Below are 21,651 nucleotides of genomic sequence, written 5' to 3'. Positions count from 1 at the left end.
GACATTTTTCAAATAAACAAAAAGTAAGAGATTTCATCACCAGTAGACTTGCACATAAGGGAATAATAATCAGTGTTCTACAGGAGAAAAAAACCCCAACCATATGAAAACTTTGAAATGCAGGAAAAGTAACAATATCATCATGCAGGTAAAGCTAAATAAATACTGACTTTACTAAACAACAATAGTATAGTGTGGCATTTAAAGGCATGGAAACAACTGTATATGTCGGGAGGTGAGCAAATGGGAATTTAAGTGGTCTAACTTCTTGCACTGCCTGACACACAGAAAAGTACTAATAAATATTACGTGAATTAATATCAACAAGTATAAATATATTGGGTTGGCCAAAAAGTTCCTTTGGTTTTTAAGTAAAAAAGACATTTTTCATTTTCACCAAGAACTTTATTGAACAACGTATTCATCTTTTTGTTCCACTACCTTCTGCCATTTTCCAGGTAACTTCATAATTCTATCTTCCCAAAATTTTTTATCTTTTTGAGAAAAGAACTGTTCCAGGTGCCTTTTACAGTCTTCCAGGAAATGGAAATTTTTTCCATTAAGAGAATTTTGTAAAGACCGAAATAAATGGAAATCCGAAAGTGCAATCTCTGGTGAATATGGCGGATGAATCAGAACTTCCCAGCCAAGCTGTAACAGTTCTTGCTTGGTCATAAAAGAAACATGTGGTCTTCCGTTATCCTGATAGAAGATTATGCATTTTCTGTTGACTAATTCTGAACGCTTTAGGTCGAGTGCCGCTTTCAGTTGGTCTAATTGGGAGCAGTACTTGTTGGAATTAATCATTGGGTTTTCTGGAAGGAGTTCATAATAGAAGACTCATTCCCTTCCAATCCCACCATATACACAACATCCATCACCTTCTTTGGATGAAGACCGGCCTTTGGTGTGGTTGGTGGTTGTTCATTTTGCTTGCCCCACGATCTCTTCTGTTCCACATTATTGTGCAGTATCCACTTTTCATCACCAGTCAAAATTTGTTTTAAAAACGAAACGTTTTCATTACTTTTAAGTATAGAATCACATGCAGAAATATGGTCAAGAAGGTTTTTTTCGCTTAACTTATGTGGAACCCAAACATCAAAGCAATTAACATACCAAGCTGGTGCAAATGATTTTCAATGCTTGATCTGGGTATTTTGAGTATGTTGGCTATCTCCAGTGTGGTATAATGTTGATTGTTCTCAATTAATATTTCAATTTGATTGCTATCAACTTCAACTGGTCTACCCGACCGTGGAGCAATGTCCAGCAAGAAATCTCCAGCACGAAACTTCACAAACCACTTTTGACACGTTCGAGCAGTCACAGCACCTTCTCCATACACCGCACAAATCCTTTTGTGCATTTCAGTTTCATTTTTACGTTTCTTTAAATAATAAAGTATAATATGCCAAAAATGTTGCTTTTTTCTTCCATCTTCAATATTAAAATGGCTACACAAAAATCCACCAATTTTGATAAGGTTTTTAAAAACGCACGCTGACTTGACAGCTGTCATGATACAATCTAACAAAATTGTTTCGAATGAAGTGAAAGACAACTAAGAGCTACTAGAAAAAACCGAACAAACTTTTTGGCCAACCCAATATAATGTCTAGTGTAACACTAGAAAATGAGTAAAACTGTGTATAGTCAGCAAGTTAATGGAGGACAAATACCATTCACAAAAATCAATTAAGGGGATTGCAGATAAACCACATGGCAAAAGGTTAATTTGGTTTTTAAAACTAAGAACTTGCTGTTCATCAAAAGACATCCTTAAGAGAGTCAAAAGGCAAGTCATACTATATACAGGACTTACACAAAATTCTTAAAAAGTATATTAGAAAAACAGAACATTATAAAAAATAAGCAGGACACTGAACTGATAATTGTCAAAAGAGAACGAATAAATATACAAAAGTGTGTTCAGCCTCATTAGTAATCAGAGAAATGCAAATTAAACCACATCAAGATACAATTACACACCTACTGGAATGGATGAAAGTAAAAAGAATCAATTTACCAGGTGTTGGTGAGAATGAGGAACAGCAAGAATGCTAAAAACACTGCCAGTGTTCCACTTTAGTAGATTAACCTCAAACTGCTTTCCAAAGTTGATTATATGAATATCAGGACCCATAAATTTCGCTGTGAATTATACTGAACAAAAATGCACGTGCACTACGAGATATGTGAAAGAATATTCATAGCAGCATTATTCGTATACAGTGGAAACTATCAAATGCTCATCAATGGATTGGATGAATCCACTGTATTGCATTTATGTAATGGAATGAATGCTAAATAGTTTTGAAAATGAAGTACAGTTACACTCAAAAACATGGAAGAATCTCATCTCACAAGTCTAATGTGGACCAAAATAATCCAGAAGCCAAACCAAAACTAAAAAAATAAACATACTCTGTGATTATATAAAGTTCAAGAACAGGTGAAACTAAACCACAGTATTAGAAGTCAAGACCCTAGTTATCTTTGGGGAAGATGAAGGTGGTAACCAGGAAAGGGCATGAGTGGGGGTGCTGGGAGGTAGGCAATATTTTATTTCTTTGACTGGATGTTGGGTGCATGGGTGTTTGCTTTGTCATAATTCATTGAGTTGTTCACTTGTTCTGGGTACTTTTCTGTATGTGTTTAGTAATTAAAAAATTAAGTTGGAAGGATAAATATTACTAAACAAAACAATAAATAAGATCAAAAAGTCTGATCTTGGTTGTAAGTCAACTTTAAGTTTGAATGCATTGGGTAAACACCTACATTTGTTCTTGTCAATAATGTGGGTTTTGGTTCCTAAGATTTGCTGCATTTAACTGGGTAAAGCTTTAGTGACTTTTAATCAATAGACTGGAAAATACATTAAACACATCACAATTATGGAGAATTAGCTGAAGCTAAATATGCTCATTTTCAAATTACTTTTAAATACCTTCATGTAGAAATGTCATATCTTTCTTGACAACGGGGAAGAGTGGAATAATTGGAGGCTGCATGCTTTGACTACTAAGAATATTTCTATATTTTGCCATGTTTCTAGATGGATCAAAAAGGTCTTGTAGATCTTGGAGGTGTTTCTCATACTTGCTTGGTAACTTTTCCCAAGTACCTCTGAGTCGTGCTACAGATGCCAGGTTCAAGCCACTGCCGAAGATGAGAATAAAAACATTAGAAAGGGACTTGTGGGAGAGAAAGGACTCAGGTCAGGAAAGTGTATAAACCAATCTTTTCTAATAAAGGTAAAATAAGCAGGGACAAATTTCAATGTGTTGAAATAAACAGGAGAACCATGAAAAAATAAATAAATAAAAGGGACTCCTTGATCTTAAGGAAAACTTCCTTCAAAGGAACTACATTACTTGCCTATGGTTGTATACCAACAGCCTTTATTTTGTAGTCTGCATGTAAATCACAAATATAGTAACTCCATAAAATAGGCATTTAACTTAAAAATAAACTTCAAGTATCACAATGTTTTTTTATTTGCTCAGAAATAACTTTATGGACAAATTACCTATTTGAGAGTGGTGTAAGTGATGACAAGCGTTATATAAGAAGCAAGGCAAGTTCTGGGGCTGAAAACCTTCTTTCCTTGAGATTTTGGCCACTCATGTTCCTGATTCCAATACTTCCATATCCCTAGATTCTAATCCTGTTGTCCCTCAGGCCTTCATATATTCAATGTCTCCTCTCTATAGGATTTTAAACAAACTTAGATGGTCCTAACTTTAAAAATAATGCATGCCAATTAGGCTACAACTCCTCCTCCCTATCCCTTACCTCTATACTACCAACTCATAGGTATGCTGCTGAATGAATAGTGCAATTTTCTTACCAGTTAATCCCTCTTTTGTTCTCAGCCACCTGACTTTTACCAATACTATGGTATTTAAAATGTTCTCTTGATTTCTGATTTTAAAGTGTGGAGTTAAGGTATCTTTGTTCCCTCTGCTTCTCAGAAATCATCCCAAACAACTACAAGGATGAATAACAGGAATGCAAATTTCATCTCCACCAAAACTAAGAGATATCTGTAACTCCTAAACACATTAGAAAGGCTGTCAAAAAATAGTCAAGGTCAACTTTGAGTAGGCAAAATGCTGAAAAAGAATGCCTGCAGCTGAAGATGTCAATGAAAGCTGGTAAAGCACAGCTCTCTGAAGCAGGTAACTCACCCAGAAGGCAAACCAGGAATCCCGTATTTGGAACAACACAACAGAGTCCATAGGCTGACAGAATTAGGAGGGGGTTGGACTCTGTTCTTTACCAGAGAGTGTCAGGGAAAGTAAGATTAACACAGTACACACAGTGATATAACATCTTGGCAAGAAGGAATTTAACAGTGACACAAGAAAGAAGGGAGAAACTGAGTTGTACACAGCCATAAAACTGCCAATTTTCATTTGCTGGAGAGAAGTAAAGGGTAAAACAATTCACATACAAGCTCTATTTCTGCTAGCCTGGGATACTGCCCTGGCTTTTCTCCCACGTGAATCTCCTGCAGATAGATGGTATAGGAAAACTCATGTCTTTCAAAAAGAAGGAATGAATGCCAGAGCTATAACATGCTGCTACAAGGAAAAACAAAGACTTAAAGATCATAAAGCAGGAAAATGTTCCAACAATACAATAAAAACTGGGACTAATGACTCTAGCCATGATTTCAAATGAACTAATAAAGTAAACAAAGAGTAATGCAGTGATATAGGAGTTTAGGGAAAAAATATATAAGTTGATAAAAAAGTTAAGTAAAGTTTAGAAAAGAATGGAAGAAAAAAATGCAACCAACAGAGAAATGAAGGCAACACTGGAACCTACATAAAGAAAAAAAAGACACTGCTAAAACCTTAGGCAAGTGACTTAAAAGAAAGGATTAACAAAAGCAATCAATGGAAATGGACAGAGCTGAAAAGAACAAGAGAGAAAATAATGGATATGGAAGACAAAGGAGATCTAAAATATATATAATTGGTATCCTTGAAGAAGGAAACGAAAATAATGGAACTGAAAAAAATATTCAAAAGTACAATTTGAGAAAACTATTCAGAAACAAAAGAACTGAATCTATAGAATAGATACCACAGTTCCAGAGAACTTGATACAAAACTAAATGAGATGTGGAAACACCCATGTAAAGGTAAATGACTTCAGAGATAAGGAAATAATAAAGAGAGTAAACACAGAAACTTGAACAGCTATATAAAATGCTAGTTGTAGAGCCATTATCTATGAGGTTCCCAAGAAATTACATGTTAGACAAGAATTTTAAAGGCAGATAAACTGACACTGTAGTTCAAAGCCAACAGAAAAACACTCTGAATATGCTCAGGATATATAATTCCCATAAGCCCTTGTGCAAGAAATGACTAGAAAACAAACTTCAACCAGGAGATGACTGGAGAGAGTGATGTCAGCATTATACTGTCATAAGACGACCCTCATTTTACCCCCTGCCCCAACAACGAAAATTCAGCATCTATCCATGAACAGTAAGTAGTGCCTCTGTGGGAGTTGTGAGACCCAGAATCACAGACGAAGGGACCTGAGAGGAGCCTCACCCACTGGTATACTGGGTAACAAGCAGGTAGATTTGGGTACTGGCTGTGGAACCTACAGGAGACTATGAAATGGTTCTGGCCCCTCTTAGCTGTGGTCTGGGAACACATGGAGAACACTGACTTGGGTGGTCAGCTACAGATAAGAGAGCCTTTGTGAAGTCCAGGTTTCCAGAGAAGTTCAAACACTCTGCTGGAATATAACAGAACAGAAAAAAAGAGTGCAGATGCACTGGAATAGAAATAGCTTGACTTTGCTGGCATCAAGGAAAGCATAGCTTAAGCCTAAACTAGACGGCCTATGATTTCTCCCACAGGGGAAAGGGAGAGCCAGTGAGTGAATGCTTGGCTGCCCTAGCAGTGTAGGATGCTGCCAAAGACACTCATTCTGTCTTGTAGCATCCAGAGCACTAAAGTGGGAGCTCCATGACTGGGGGGAGGGAACAGATCAGAAGAGCAGCATATAAGATTCCAAGAGGTATTAAAGGGATGCGGTTCCTGCTAAATGCTTCTGGATTCCAACAGGAAGCCCATCCAGGAGCCACAGGGAAAACCTCACTTGTAAACCCCCCAACGTACCCAAGAGCACCTGCAGCTCAACATGCACAAACCCACACCTCCCCCCACTCTGCTACTGGCTCCCTGTGCAAGGTCCCAAGAGAAAGCTCTGGTAGAGAGGAAACACACACAGGAAACAGGCCAAGAAGAAACCACAAACCTGAGCTGTAGCACTACCTTTAGGAAAACAAGAGAGACTATCAGCAGCTGACACAGTACATCCTAGGATACAGAGAAGACATACAAGCTTCAGAATTCTGCCACAAGAGGGAAAAGAAGCATGGAGCAGATGTATCCACACAATGCCTGAGAAAGCCTCAGAATCTAGCAATATATCAAGAATGATGAAAGGTTTTTTATCCTGAAGGCAACACATAAAACTCAGAGAAGGTGAATGCTATTTCAAATGCAAAAAGAGCAAGTAACATGAAAACTGAAGGAAACACAACATCACCAAAAGTTCACAGTAATCTTCCAGTAATCAAACCCAAAGACATGGCGATCTATAATTTACCTAACAAAGAATTCAAAACAGGTGTTCTAAGAAAACTCAATCAGCTATAAGAAAACAAAGACAATTCAACGAAATCAGGAAAACAATATATGATCCAAATAAGAAATTTAACAAAGATATAGACATCACAAGAAAGAACCAAATGAATATTCTGGAGCCGAAGAATTCAGTGAATGAAATGAAAAAATGCACTAGAGAGCATCAACATCTAGTAGACCAAAGGGAAGGAAAAATCAATGAGATAGAGGACAGGAACTTTGAAATAACTCAGTCTGAGGAGAAAAAAGAATGAAGAAAGTTGGGAAACCATCAAAAAAAAAAAAACCCCAATATACAAACCACTGAAGTTCCAGAGGGTGAAGTGAGGGAAAAGGAGGCAAAAAGACTATTTAAAGAAGTATGGCTGAGAACTTCCCAAACCTGGCAAGAGATCTAGACATCCAAGCTCACGAAGCTAATTGGTCACCCCATTATTTCAATCTAAAACAACTTTCTCCAAGACACATTATAATAAAGGCAGCAACAGAAAAAAAGATTGTAACTTACAAAGGAAACCCCATTAGGCTATCAGCAGATTTCTTAGCAGACACCTTACAGGCCAGGAGAGAGTGGTCTAACAGTCAAGAGTACTCTATCTGGCAAAGTTATCCTAGAGAAATGGAGGACTTTCCCAGAAAAACAAGAGCTGAGAAATTCACCATCACTAGATGTGCCTTATAAGAAATGCTAAAAGAACTTCTTCAAATGAAATGAAATGATGCTAACTAGTAACATGAAAACATATAAAAATATACAACACTCTGATAAAGGTAAGTATACAGTTAAATTTTAAAAACTCTCAACACTGAAATATGATGGCATGTTAACTAGAGTATAAAGGTTAAAGGACAAGAGTGTCAAAAATAACTCTAGCTACTATAATTTGTGAATGAATACACAATATAAAAAGGCAAATTGTGACATTAAAAACATAAAAGAGGGGGTAGGGTTTTGTATGTGACTGAAATTTTATCAGTGTCAAACAGACTGTTAATAAGATGCTTCATGTAAGTCTCATGGTAACCACAAAGCAAAAGCCTATAGTGGACTCACAAAAGATGAAAAGGGAATCAGAGTATACCACCATGGAAAAGCACCAATTCACAAAGGAACACAGCAACAGAGTCAAAAAGTTAACAAGGGAATTATAAAACGTCCAGAAAACAATTAGATGGCAGTGGTGAAGTCCTTACATTTCAATAATTACTCTAAAGGTAAATGGACTGAATTTTCCAATCCAATGGCACAGTTACTGGTGGATTAAAAAAACCAAGATCCCACTATATACTGACTACTCAACTCAGCCTAAAGGATACAGACAGGCTCAAAGTGAATGGATGGAAAAAGATATTCCATGCAAGTGGAAACCAAAAGAGAATAGAGTTATTTATGTCAGACAAAATAGACTTTAAGTCAAAAATGGTAATAAGAGACAAAGAAGGTCATTATATAATGATAAAGGGGTCAACTCAGCAAGAAGACATAAGAATTGTAAATATGTATGCACCCAACAGCACAGCACCTAAGTATATTAAGCAAACACCAACAGATCTGAAGGGAGAAAAAAACAATACAGTAACAGCAGGGGACTTCAATATCCCACTTTTAGCAATGGATCAATCACCCAGACAAAAAAATCAACAAGGAAATGTTGGACCTGAACCATACTTTAGATCAATGGACCTAACAGATATATACAGGACATTCCATCCAACATCAACAGAATACACATTCTTCTCAAGCATGCACAGAACATCTTCCAGGATAGGTCATGTAAGCCACAAAACAAGTCTTAGCAAATTTAAGAAGACCCAAATCATACCAAGTATCTTTTCTGACCAGAGTGTGTGAAACAGCAAGAGGAAAAATGGAAAATACAAATATACAAATATATGGAAATACAAATATATGGAAATTAAGCAACACACCCCTGAACAATCAATGGGTCAAAGAAACCAAAGGGGAAATTAAAAAATGCCTCTAAACAAAGGAAAATGGATATACAACGTTCCAAAATTTGGTGGATGCTTCAAAAGCAGTTCCAAGACAGAAGTTTATAATGATAAATAATTATATTAAGAAAGACCTCAAGTAAATTACATAACATATGTAACCAGAACTAGAAAAAGAAGAAACTAAGCCTTCTGGGAAATAACAAAAATCCAAGTGGAAATAAATAAGAGACCAGAAAAACAACAGAAAAGATCAATGAAACTAAGAACAGGTTTTCTGAAATAATAAACAAAACTGACAAACCTTTGGCTAGACTTAAAAAAAGAGAAATAAATAAAATATGCTATTTAATTCCAGCCATAAGTGACTGATTTGCCTGTGTCATCTCTGCTGAAAAGTCAATATATCCTTTATATTCTGTAATGTATTTTAATATAAAATGTAAGAATACAAAGCAATTAACTTTACATGAACTATCGAAAATATATATAATAAAATGTTCTTCATAACAAAACAAACCTCCTAACCAAAGCAAAGCCTCTTAACCAAATCTTGCCTTTCTTATGCCCATCTTGGGGCTGCTGTCCACCACCCTCGCTCAAATCATTCTGTTTCCTTGGCTTTAATGACACTATCAAAATTGTGCTCTCCTACTGTTTCTTATATTGATCCTCTATTTCTTTGGCTGGACTCTCTTCTTTACCTCCACCCTGAGGATGGTCTCTAAGGTATGGTTTTTAGCTCTTTACCATTTTCTTTGGACACAGAGATCTCTTCTGGTGTCAATCAATTTTTTTTTTTTAATGGAATACTCTGAAACTGAGCCTATAACTCTCAGATTCTTTACTCCATGCTTCCTATACAAATACTTTCAATTTCTAGCCTTCTAAGTGTTTATCAATGGCATCTCTGTTCTCTTGTTTTAGACCCAGCTGTTAAAAACTGTGAGGTAGGTGGTGTAATTCTTGAATTTCACAGATGAGAAACCGGTCTTCAGTTTCCCCTTGACACGTTAGAGGCCAGATTCAAATACAGGTGCAGCTGATTCTAAAGGTCACTCTATTAATCTCTATTCAATACTTCCTCCACAGTGCCTAGTTCAATTGCATCCACTGGTAAATTTCATAGAGGAGTTTTCTATTACTATGACAGATTTATGATTAAAAAGTTCCTTAAAGATTCTAATTTTATCTCATGTGAGTATTAGGAATAAATCATAATTAATTTTTTGGAGGGTGTGCATAGATGGGATTAGTTAAGGTAGCTATTATGCTGCCATATACAAGCACATGGCCTTATAAACAGACCAAACTACCACTACCCTCCACCATTAAAATCAGACTTGCTTTAAGAGGAATCCCTCTGTTGGTCAGCATTGTGCTGGATGAGGGTCAGAAAATAAATTACCTAGACCTAGATTCTCATAATAAGTGAAGAGAAGGAAGAAGGTTCCCAGGACCTCATGTAACCATCCACACTTCCTGGGCTTATAAACTTTGAAGGATTTTTACAATTCTTATGGCCCAGCTTTTGTCTGAGTGGTAACACATTCACTGATACCTTGTATAGTCTGTGGGAAACAGGAAGAGGTCACCAAATGGCTGCTGCTGTTATTACTGTTGCTGCTGTTGTCACTTCAAAATAGCAATTTTAAGTTAGTGCATTAATACCATTAATTTTTAGTGCATTAATTTTTCAGTGTCAAATCATGGTGAGGCAGGCACTGCCTGTTGCACAGAAGTCTGATGATAAAGACAGCTATTGGGCATACATCCAAGAGGGTATAATACCCCAAAGGGGGAGAAAGGAAGAAAATTGGGAAGGCAATCACCTATACTTACCAAAAAAATGTTTAAGTGACTGAAAGATGGAAGAAACAAAAAGAGAAAAAAACCAGTCTCACCAGAATGGAAAATATATTAAATCTAACAATATTTATATAAACACATATTAATTGAACTTTTCTTCTCCCAGCCATTTAATACCTAAGAAGAAAATCAGCTTCATGTCCAGTATCATGACAAAACCATAAAGAAATATTTGTACAAATTTACCTTATTATTGCAAACATGGAATTGAAGTTCTTACATTCTCGACAATGAAGTGCAATTTTAATAAAATGTTTAATAATCTTCATTCGTTTGAGCTGATTTGATTCAGTTAAAATCTCTGAGGCCACCCAGAATGTCTCTTGGTTTACAATATCTTCAAATTCTTTCAAGTGAGTATTTCCTGTTTTTGAATCTAACTTAAAAAGGTCATCAATATATTCAGTAGGCTCAATATTACGAAATAAATCAAAGTCCCTCATTGACAGCTGAGTGGCCACCTCAATAGTACTGAGCTGCAGCATGGATAGTTGGCTTTCCTTAATTAGTTCTTGAGCATCTTCATCTGAACAGAGGGTTTCTGTTTCCATGTTATTTTTTAAATAATATCTAAAAGGAAAAAAATTGTTTTTATAAGTGATTTCACATTTATAAGGACACTTTCCCTCTATCACTGTTGTCAAAATATCATTATACTGTTAATAACTTTTTGCCAGCAATGTCAGCAGAATATTGATTTAAAGATAAGACAGAGGGACTTCCCTGGTGGCACAGTGGTTAAGGCTCCGTGCTCCCAATGCAGGGGGCATGGGTTCGATCCCTGGTCAGGGAACTAGATCCCACATGCCACAGCTAAGGAGGCCACCTCCTGCAACTAAGACCCAGTGCAACTAAATAATAAATAAATATTTTAAAACAAGATAAAATGGAAAATTAATATTTTAAATAAGAAGACTTTGAAGAAGTTTTCCTCTTATTCCACCATTTAACATCTATTATTTTAAAGTATAAAAATAATGTTGGGGCTTCCCTGGTGGCGCAGTGGTTGGGAGTCTGCCTGCCGATGCAGGGGACATGGGTTCGTGCCCTTGTCTGGGAAGATCCCACATGCCGCGGAGCGGCTGGGCCCGTAAGCCATGGCCGCTGGGCCTGCGCGTCCGGAGCCTGTGCTCCGCAGCGGGAGAGGCCACAACAGTGAGAGGCCCACGTACCACAAAAAAAAAAAAAAAAAAAAATGTTGATTATGCTGTGAACTTAATCATTTTAAGAAACTACTCTCATGACATGTGAAGAATCACGTGTATATTCTTGAGAACAAAAGCTTTGTGAGGGCTCTATAAGGATATAGGATACATAATAGGTACTATACAAATACTTGTTCATGGATAGCATGAATAAACTCCTGAATCAAGACTGTTCACATCTCTACTCAGAAGTTGTTGCTGCACTCATTCCCTTCTTAACTCTAAATTTCCAAGACAAGCAAAGAAGAATAAAACCCATACAGGAGGGAAACTCTTCCACTACTGATTTCTCCCTTGATAAATCCAAAACCTCATTCCAGCAAATGGCACTGACCAGTAACCATAAAAAAGATCTTCATTTGCCTTTCACCTTTTTAGATGAACAATTTTATGGCACTTAAAAGCTGAGAGATGGGTTAAGTAAAGAATTCACAATTGGGAAATATACAGGGCTGTTGCTGCAGAAGAGGTTACATATTGTATCACATGTAGTTTTTACTTCATTCTTTTCTAACATACAACTTGATCTAAGCCTAAGTTTGTGTCCATCTATGTTTTATTGTCAAGGAACTATATTTCTTTTTCTTCTGCCTTTAAACTGTTCACATGCCTAAGAGATTACCCTAAATAAGTGTTGAAACTCATATTATAGATAATAAAATTATATCTAACATTTAAAGTATGTTATGCTTATTAACTCATTTAATTCTCATAACATTCCTCTGAGGTAGGTTCCATTATTATCATCCCACTTTATGATGAGAAAATTCAGGCACAGAGAAACTAAATAACTTGCTCAAGATCACATAGCCAGACCAGGGATTTGAATTTGGGCAGTCTGGCTCCAGGGTCCATGCTCTTAACCACTATGTAAAGCCAGCAAAGCACCGTTAACCCACTCTTTCTTAACAGCAACCATGATGGATAGTCATTTTAAGGTTTCCAAGGTTCTCATCCTACATATGAATCTGGGCTCACTAAAAAGATTGCATTATTGTCAGAGAAAATCACCAAAGAACAAATGTAGTACTAAAGCTATCTTCTAGTTGATCAAATAATTTTCAGAGCACATTAAAAACATTTTTTAAAAGTTTTCCTGTATATTCATCAAAGGAAAACTACTAAGAAAAAGAATTATGAAAACTATGACTTCTTCTCCCCAAAGTACATACTGATCATTTAAAAAGCAAATTTATAAATTAACATATATACACTCAGATACATATAAAGATATGGATCATCTAGTTTCCCCCTCTATAAAAAACAGGGATTGGACTATACCAGTGGTTGTAAGACTTCATTTTAGCAGGAGGGCTAAAATATTTTAGAACACTATCCTCCCTTTCTTTCTCCCACTTTTGGGTAGCACTTATTAGTGCTAACACTGTAAGATTCTATTATACATAATTACGGAGACAACAGAAAGCTAACAAAAGAGAAATACATGTTAATTTTAGAGAGAACTCAGTGGACCTAAAAACATGATGTTCTTAATTAAAGTATCTCTTTTAGCATGGAATCTTCAAAAACACATGTAGAAATAATTACATTCATTAATAAGCACATTCACCTTCCATTGAGCTGAATTCTATCAGCTAATTTGGAGAACTGGTCCGGAAGTCTCCTCTGTTTTATGACACCCTCAGGAGTAACAGAAACTTCACAGAGAGAATATGTGTCAGATGCACCAGTCAAACCAAATTCATGAATAGCTTGACAAACAACTTCTTTAGCTGTAGTGTCTTTACAGATGATAATGTAGCAACTTTGTTGATCTGCTTTGAAAACTCTTATAACTTGATCAGGAATATCTGTATAAATACAAAAATATGTCCTGTTATTTTCCAGAAAATGGCTTTTAAACTCTTCAAAAAATAATTTGGAAGACAATGATCTCTCTAAACAGTAATATATACATTTCTATTTCAGGAGGTTAAGAGAAATCATTGCTGCATTTATTAATAAATAAATGTATCTTTTCAGATGACAAAATATTAATATATGTTCACAGGAAAACACCAAGAAAAAGAGAAAAATTAGAGTCATACTACGCATACAATTTGGAAGCTACAAAATTTTTATTATAAACATTTTTATGCCATTAAATATTCTTCAACAAAACATTTTTTAATGGAGGCATAGGACTTCACAATATGTATTTGATAATTTGAAATGATCCAAACCCTTAATCACAGACATTTACCTTGCATATCACTTTCCTTTATTATAAGTAACAGTATGGTAAATAATTCCCCCCACCCCAAACTCTCCCTGTAGATAAACCTTTGCATGCAAGCTGATTATTTCCTCAGGGAAAATCCAAAAAAAGAGAAATGCTGAGTTAGAGGGCATACATATTGTTAAGGTTTTTGAAATATAGTTCTGAACTGTTCTCCAGGACAGTTATAATATTTTATCATCCTAGGGTATAAAGAGAACAATTTTAGTCACACTCTTATCAAAACTGTTTATTAAAACTTTTTTTTTTTCCATTTTGAAAGCCCTATTGCATTTCTGCCCTCCAAAAATGTGTCATTATTTTATATTTCACTTCTTTGGTTACTGGTGAGACTCACTGGTTTAATGAACCATTATTATTCCTTTCTAAAAATACCTTTTGGTATTCTTCATGCTTTTTCCTACTGAATTATACTAAATACCAACACAGTCTACTATGAAGTGGCAAATGTCTTCTCAGATTTTATATTTATATACTTTAACACAGGAAAAATTTAAATATTCATGTGGTTAAATCTCAGTCTTTGCCTTTGTGATTTCTGCTATTAGTAAATAAGTCCTACTTTAAGATAAATGTTCATATATTATGTACATGTAAATGATGGTATTTTTCCCTCTTACTCTATCATATTTCTTTTTCTTCTTATATGGCATTGGCTAAAACTTCCTGAACAATGATCAATATGACAACAGTGGGCTAATTTTTTTAATATAATTATATTTTTATTACATAATTTACTATATAATTAAAAATAATTAAGTGAAAAGAGATTTAACATGAAAAACTTAAATTTTTCCTTATGATAATAAATTGTTACAAAAATTTCTTTCATTTTAAATCAGGAAAAACGTATTATTGTGGATATTTTTGTCATGTGTGTAGTGGGGGTGGGCTGGGGATATTTTGGTGGCTCAAGTAATGGTATATTCTTTGCCTAGCATTACCTCCTTCTTAGCATTGTATAAATTGTAAGATTAAGAGGAAAAGAAAAATTACAAATTTGTCTCAAAACCACCTGAGGTATAATCCTAGCTAAAGGAAAGAGAAGAATAATGAAATAGATGTGGGAGGAAATAATTTCACAGAATAAAGTATGCAGTGAGGCTGAGGACACAAAAAGACAGAGACTGACTCTCAGGACTGGAAGAGTCAACTGAATATACACAAATACAATTCCAGGAAGAAGGATTCTTAGCCAACAGATATTTTGAATGTTCTGGGTCTACTGTCAAATTGGAAGCAGAATACTTCATCTATTCAGGTCCCCTTCGTAAGATGCACGCACCAAACTGCCTTTTCTTAAGGTATACAAAGATCTGAGTCACCAAACATCTCTTGTTCCTATTTCTTTGCAAATGAGTCAATCCTCAGCATGCTGCTGACATGATCAGGTTTCTAAGTCTACAAGGCATAATGTAGGGTCTTAATCCATGCGAACGAGATGCTTCTCTACTCTGGGCTAGAAAATGCAAGAAGTTGGAAATTTCAGTTTTCCAAAAGAAAGATACTGGACAGAACAGTTTCATTATCCCTTTTAACGCTACAAAAGGTGTCAAACAACTACTATTATTATCTGTATTGTTCCTACCCTCTTCAGAAAAATAGGTCTCAGTTGTCCAGGACTCTTGAGTTGGATTTGTTTACTAGGTCTTTGGGGGCTGAGCCTCAGCCAGCAGAGCTGGCTGACCTGGAAGGAATAGGGAGATGTTCTGATCCCTTTTATTAATTTCTTCAGAGAAATTTATTCACAAAGACAGGTGGGGAATTTGCATACATTTCTCTTGCTGCTAACATACTATAACATCTGGGAAGGAACAGATGTCTGTATCTTGTGTATCCTGCTAAACACTGTACTCTGTTACACTCTGTTAAATTCATACTCTGTTAAAACCACTTGTTTCTCATGCAAAGGACAAACTGACATACAGTCATGTAAGTGGGATTCAGGCATCATAAATGGGTAGCTCTAGAACAGATCTGCAAACGGAATTATCCAAACGGTACTCCATAACCCAAACCTGGTTAATTCACCAAGATAATAAATGCCAAATTAGAAAAACATTTCAGAGCACATTTTCAGAGACACTGGAGGAAAAAATTTCTCCACGCAGATATCAGTGCCAATGTAAACCTCTTTTTCCATTTTAGAATTGCTACCAGTATAACACATATATTTTCTTTACAAACGTGTGTTAGCAGGAGAACATCATACATGCCAAACATAATACTTGGCACATGGCAGACACTCAAATGTTAATTGTTTAGATGAATGGTAAATATGAAGTTAGAATAAAGTTGAATCAAGAAGAAAAAATGATCTAAACATTTCAAATTTTAGGCACAAAGCTAGAATGCACATAAAAATATAATCCTGTAAGCAAAACAGACATTTAAAAAGAATCTTGAAGCAGTACAGCATTTATCAGTCTTATGATTCATATTCCATAATAAAATTCTTACATAATTGGTAAATGAATTCAAGCACTGAAATTCAGATACCTGGACTTCCAATCCAAGGGCAAAATTTCTAGAGTGTTAACTATCTCTCATAAATAAAATTAAAAAATGAGATAAGTGAAGGATACATGTTTTGACCTTGAGATTACACTAAAAATAGAACTTTTTAGGTATTTAAGATGATCATTTAACAAAAGCAGAAGACTGCCTCTTCATTCTGCTTTAAATTGTTAATCACTGTACAAATATTTATGGAGTGCCAGTTATACATCATTAGTGTTCTAGGTGATGAAGATGAAGTAATAAATGAGATTGACAAAGTCTCTGCTTGCAGAGATTTGCTTATATTCAAGAGAGTAAGTTGTGGTTCAAGGAAAGACAATAATCAAGTAAATAAGACAATCGGTATAGTGAAAAGTTCAAAAAGCAAACACAGGGTAGTGGTATAATGGTATGGATTAAGGATTGGCAAACTTGTTCTACAAAGGGTCAAATAGCAAATATTTTATGTTCTGCAGGCCAAGAGGCAAAACAGATAATACTTCATAGATACTTATATAAAAAGAAAGCAAATTTCCACAAAAATCTTGACAAAATTTAAAATATATCAATAATGCAAACCTACAACATGTAAAGATATGTAAACACAGAGGTTTAGGCAACACTGCAAACATCCACTAAAAGGGGACTGGTTAAACAAGGCTATCAGATGTTCAAAAAATCGTGGTAGAATACATTCTGATACAGAAAGGTATTTACGGTATATTGCTAAGTGAAATGGGCTAAGTGGAAAAAAATTGTATCATTTGGGGTGAAGGAAACGATACACACATTTTATGTGCTCTGAAATTTCTGGAAGGATGTAGGAGTAAATGAACAATTGTTAATTCTGGAAAGCGGAGACTTTTATATTTTATCCTCTCTCTGCAAATAAAAACTTTAATATATGTTCCTTTACAATTAAAAATTAGTTAAAATACTTGCAATGCAAAAAGAATTTGAAGTTTACTAATATTAACGAAGTCAAATAAAAAGTTTGTGCTATTAAATAAAAAAGAATAAGCAAAAAGTTCCATATGAAGACTCAGAAAAAAAAATTCAGTTTTAAAATCCTTTTAGCTATACTCTGAATTCTTCTTTTAGGCCTCATCTCACATTAAGTTCAAAAATTCTGAAAACACTTCACAAGTTACAGAATAGCATGTATACTCTAATTCTATGAATATAAAAACATATATATTCAAAGAAAATGACTGAAAGAATACACACCAGTTTACACTGGCAACCTTGTAAGTGTATAGAAAAGTTCTGCTTCCTATTTCATTCAATTCTGTATTATTTGACTTTTAAAAATATAGTAAAATACTGCATACAAACATAAGCAATAAAATACCATAGTCTTCAAGATACTTACAGTAAAAACCAACAGCTGTAGGCAGCAAAAACAAAGCAAAACCATAAAAAAGTCAGCAATCAAAAGCAAACTATTAAACAGTTCTGTAGCTTTGTCCTTACTTTCTAATAACAATTTAAAACACGCAGCAAAAATATAACTGAGATGTAGACTGATAAAAGTTAGTCAAACTTGGCTGATGTCACACATGTACTACAATATACATACGTGATGTACACAGCTAATCTAAAATTCAGTGCTGCCATATATGATTTACGGAGCTGAATTTGGAATTAATTGGTAATAAATATTTTATTCAACATAAATACAAATAGCATGGCAGAAAGCCTTTTGTAAAGTTGCTCATTTGGGGGTTTACAAATATAATTTTAAGTTAAATTCCTATCTTGTATGTGTTCATTAATATTGCTGATATGGACAAAGGCTACATACTGAGCTTTGCAGACTGACCTTCTCTGAATAGATTTTGAAAGGGCATCTTCAGCCCTTTCAACATGTTTTCATTGAGAGAATTATGCAATCAATCTGAAATCAAGTTGAGTAGTACATCCTCTTCAGAGCTAAGAATTTCAGTGCCATGGGGCTTACAGTTTCTGAATTTTAGTAATTCCAACCTCTCTCTTCCTTTCGCACCCCCAGCTAAATCCCCAACTTCTTCTCTCTCTCCTCTCCCTTCTACCCATCCCTTACCCACCCTGCAACCCAGCCACACTTCTAGATATGCCAGTGGCAAAAACACAGCCATAAATCAATAATCATAAGTCAATCTATAAATCATATATCCCTAAATACTTGTCTTACAAAAGTACAGATGCATATTTAGTCTGTGCTTTTGTAGTGCTTAAGTATTTTATTTGTGAACATAGTGTAAGAAGTTCTGCTGTGGAACACACACACACACACACAGACACAGAAATAAATTCCCATGCTATCGCATGACAAGCAATGTAAGAGAGACAATGAAAATGTGCTAGAGATTTCTGGAAAAAGAGATACTGATTCTGCATCAGAGGGACCTGGGATTCCCAGATGAGGTAACAACTGAGTTCAGCATTGAGGAATAAGAAACATTTCATGGGATATGCAGGGAGAAAACACCAAAGGTGGCAGACAACATGGGCAAAGAGAGTTCTGAAGGTACATGTCATACTCAGGAAAGACAGAAGAGGTAACAGTGGGGAGAATGGCAGAACAGGAGGCTAGAAAAGGGGTTGATAATTATGCTTTAAAAATTGGATACCAACAGTTATTAAGTTATTGTCTTTAGGCTCCAAACCCATGCTGCCCTGCCACAATGGGGCTGGGACTCTGCAAACCACATTTCTTCTTTGCCAATTGTCTCCCTCTTAGGTTCTGCCAAAAAAGGACACCAGAGGTAGACTGCAAGGTTAGAGGAAGAAGAGACTTGCTGCTTTATGTTCTTACTTCTGGGTATTTGGCTCTAGTATCACTCAAGCAACACTCCTTCACCCTGGTAGTGGCATTTTTTTCAAGTGCCAGAAGCTGAATCTAGTTTGCAGTTTCCTGTGATGCCTTCGTGCTTGCTTTTTTACCTTTTTACATAGAACACTTTACTTTATACTTGGTAACAATTTCTGATATTAAACATATGGAGTGGTTTCTATCTCATGACTGAACCCGGGACTAATAGAAATCACTAGAAATTTCTAAGCCAAGTAACGACTCATCGAAACCTTCACTCTAGAAATAACACTGGTAGTCACATAGAGGGTAGGGTGTATCAAAGACAGATTATTGGGTTTAGGAATCTCTCTAAAGAGGGGAAGAAGCAACTGAAATAAAAAGGAAGAAACAATGTGCAGAACAACTTTCTACTGTGTTTTTATGTTATGCCTTACATTTTAAATTTATGTTGCTGTATTAAAACATAAACTTTACTATTACATTTATACTTCCTCCTATCTAATGCTGAGATTTATATAATTGAGTTCTTCCCACTAGCTGATAGAGATTTAGCGTCAAAACTGAAGCTGAATCACAACTATGCCCATCTTTGTAGAGGTTTTTTTTTTTTTTAATTTTATAAGAGCACCTTTTATATTGTTATAAAATTTGGAGAATGGATTGGTTAAAACGTTGAAACCTGAGACTGGAGATATAAGTAGTGGTGAGTTTATGAAAGCTCTCACTTACCACAGCAAGAAATTTGGCTTATAAACTTTTGACAATTTTATCAAGTAGAAATGAGCTTAGCTGCATGTAACAGAAAACCTAACAAAAGATTAAGCAAATGGACACATTTTTGTAGAGGTGTTTTTTTCCCTCCTCTCCTTGGACCCAAGTATATATTTCAGTTTTTAACTGTATGTGTCTTTTACTTAAAGCCATCTCAAATCCACTCAAATGGTGGATATATAAATAATTCTTCAAAGTGTTCCTTTGCAGTTACATAGTTAGATGACAATTTCTGCCTCTGAGCATGAACAGATGCAGAAAAATAAATGATGTCCCACAATGAAAGTCTGAACACCAATGAAAAAGATGATATAGTACTTTAATTAACAATACTGTATATAACAAAAACAACTTTAGCTTCAGGTGGTGGAGAGAAAAATCAGTGTTTCTAGAAAACTACTAACACATTTCTGTACATCACAGAGGAAGGTAAGTCAGACAACTTAGACTAAAATAATCTATCTGTCTTATTCCTTTCCACATTCTGGGTAACATGTCTCTTGACCGAGAAGAAGTATCTCTGCTTTCATTCCATTGCTCTGATTAGGGTTACCAACAGATAACGTACTTCTCTTTCATAATGGAAGTACCACCACTCCAGTTTAGACAAAAAGACATAATGTTCTCTTTAGCTTTTTTGCATTAAGTCAAAATATAGAGGTGAGAAAAGAGGACTGCAAGCAAATCCAGTATTTGTTGCACAAGGCTCAACCACCTATTTATCTATCTGGTACCAACATGGCTGAATAAAATAAACAAAAATTACCTGAGGGATTAGAAAAATCCAACATGCTGGTGGTAGGCTGCAGGAGATCGGGGCTGCTGGATGAGAGTGTTCCAGGGATAGGCATTATGGCCAAACTGTGCCTACAGTGTCTCGTTCCCACAATGCTGTCGTCCTGTGATTGGCTCAGGCCTACATCACTTCAAAAGAATGTAATATATCACTTTAAAGTATTTGAGGGGTCTTAACAGTAAACATTTCTGTTCTCTGTGCACTAAGGCATAATAGGACCAATTCAAAGTAATGATTTTAAAATAGTACAGCAATTTAAAAAATAGGACAAGTGTAATAATGAAAATGGCAATAAAGTATTTTTTAACAATTACACTCAAATAAAATTTAACTTACACATCTAGGTAATTCTACTACAGTTGACCCTTGAACAACGCAGATTGAACTAAGCAGGTCCACTTATGCACGGATATTTCTCAGTAGGAGTAAATACTACAGTACTACATGGTCCGTGGTTGGCTGAATCCGCAGATGTGAGGAACCACAGACATGTAGGGCCAACTATAAATTTTACATGAATTAACCCCTGCATTGTTCAAGGGTGGAATGTACATTGTAATGTTTGTATTTCATATTTAGTTTCTGCTGGTTTTGGTAGAGAAAATGAACCTGAGTGGGGAGTCTTTGAGGTCTGCCAGTTCCATTAGACACTAACATATATACACCCAACAATGCACAGGGCTGCAGCAAGGTTCATCCTCTTGACCGAAAAGCTTGGTAACCTTCTAGGCAAAGGATGGAGTTGGGTGTGAACCCAAGCCAAAAATATGGCAGGTTGTAGAAAACAATGCGGCCAGGTTCAACTGACAAAATAAGACAGGTCTTTAAACATATGAGTA

The 21,651-nt window shown here is 35.5% G+C and overlaps 1 protein-coding gene across 6 annotated transcripts in view; it reads right to left on the bottom strand.

The window, feature by feature from the left end:
• Positions 1 to 21,651, bottom strand: part of RAPGEF6 (Rap guanine nucleotide exchange factor 6) — a 221,816-nt gene that overhangs the window by 30,507 nt on the left and 169,658 nt on the right. For all 6 annotated transcript variants that reach the window (XM_082837180.1, XM_082837181.1, XM_082837182.1 and 3 more), the window contains 4 exons: positions 20,783 to 20,940; positions 13,281 to 13,521; positions 10,692 to 11,075; positions 2,951 to 3,162 (listed from right to left, as the gene is read on the bottom strand). In XM_082837180.1, the coding sequence (XP_082693306.1) occupies positions 2,951 to 3,162; positions 10,692 to 11,075; positions 13,281 to 13,521; positions 20,783 to 20,940 (995 nt within the window). The remainder of the gene's footprint in view (positions 1 to 2,950; positions 3,163 to 10,691; positions 11,076 to 13,280; positions 13,522 to 20,782; positions 20,941 to 21,651) is intronic.

The sequence above is a fragment of the Leucopleurus acutus genome, assembly GCF_964270905.1.
Source record: "Leucopleurus acutus genome assembly, chromosome: 3".
Classification (NCBI taxonomy): Eukaryota; Metazoa; Chordata; class Mammalia; order Artiodactyla; family Delphinidae; genus Leucopleurus; species Leucopleurus acutus.
This window is presented reverse-complemented; position numbering and strand designations above follow the sequence as displayed.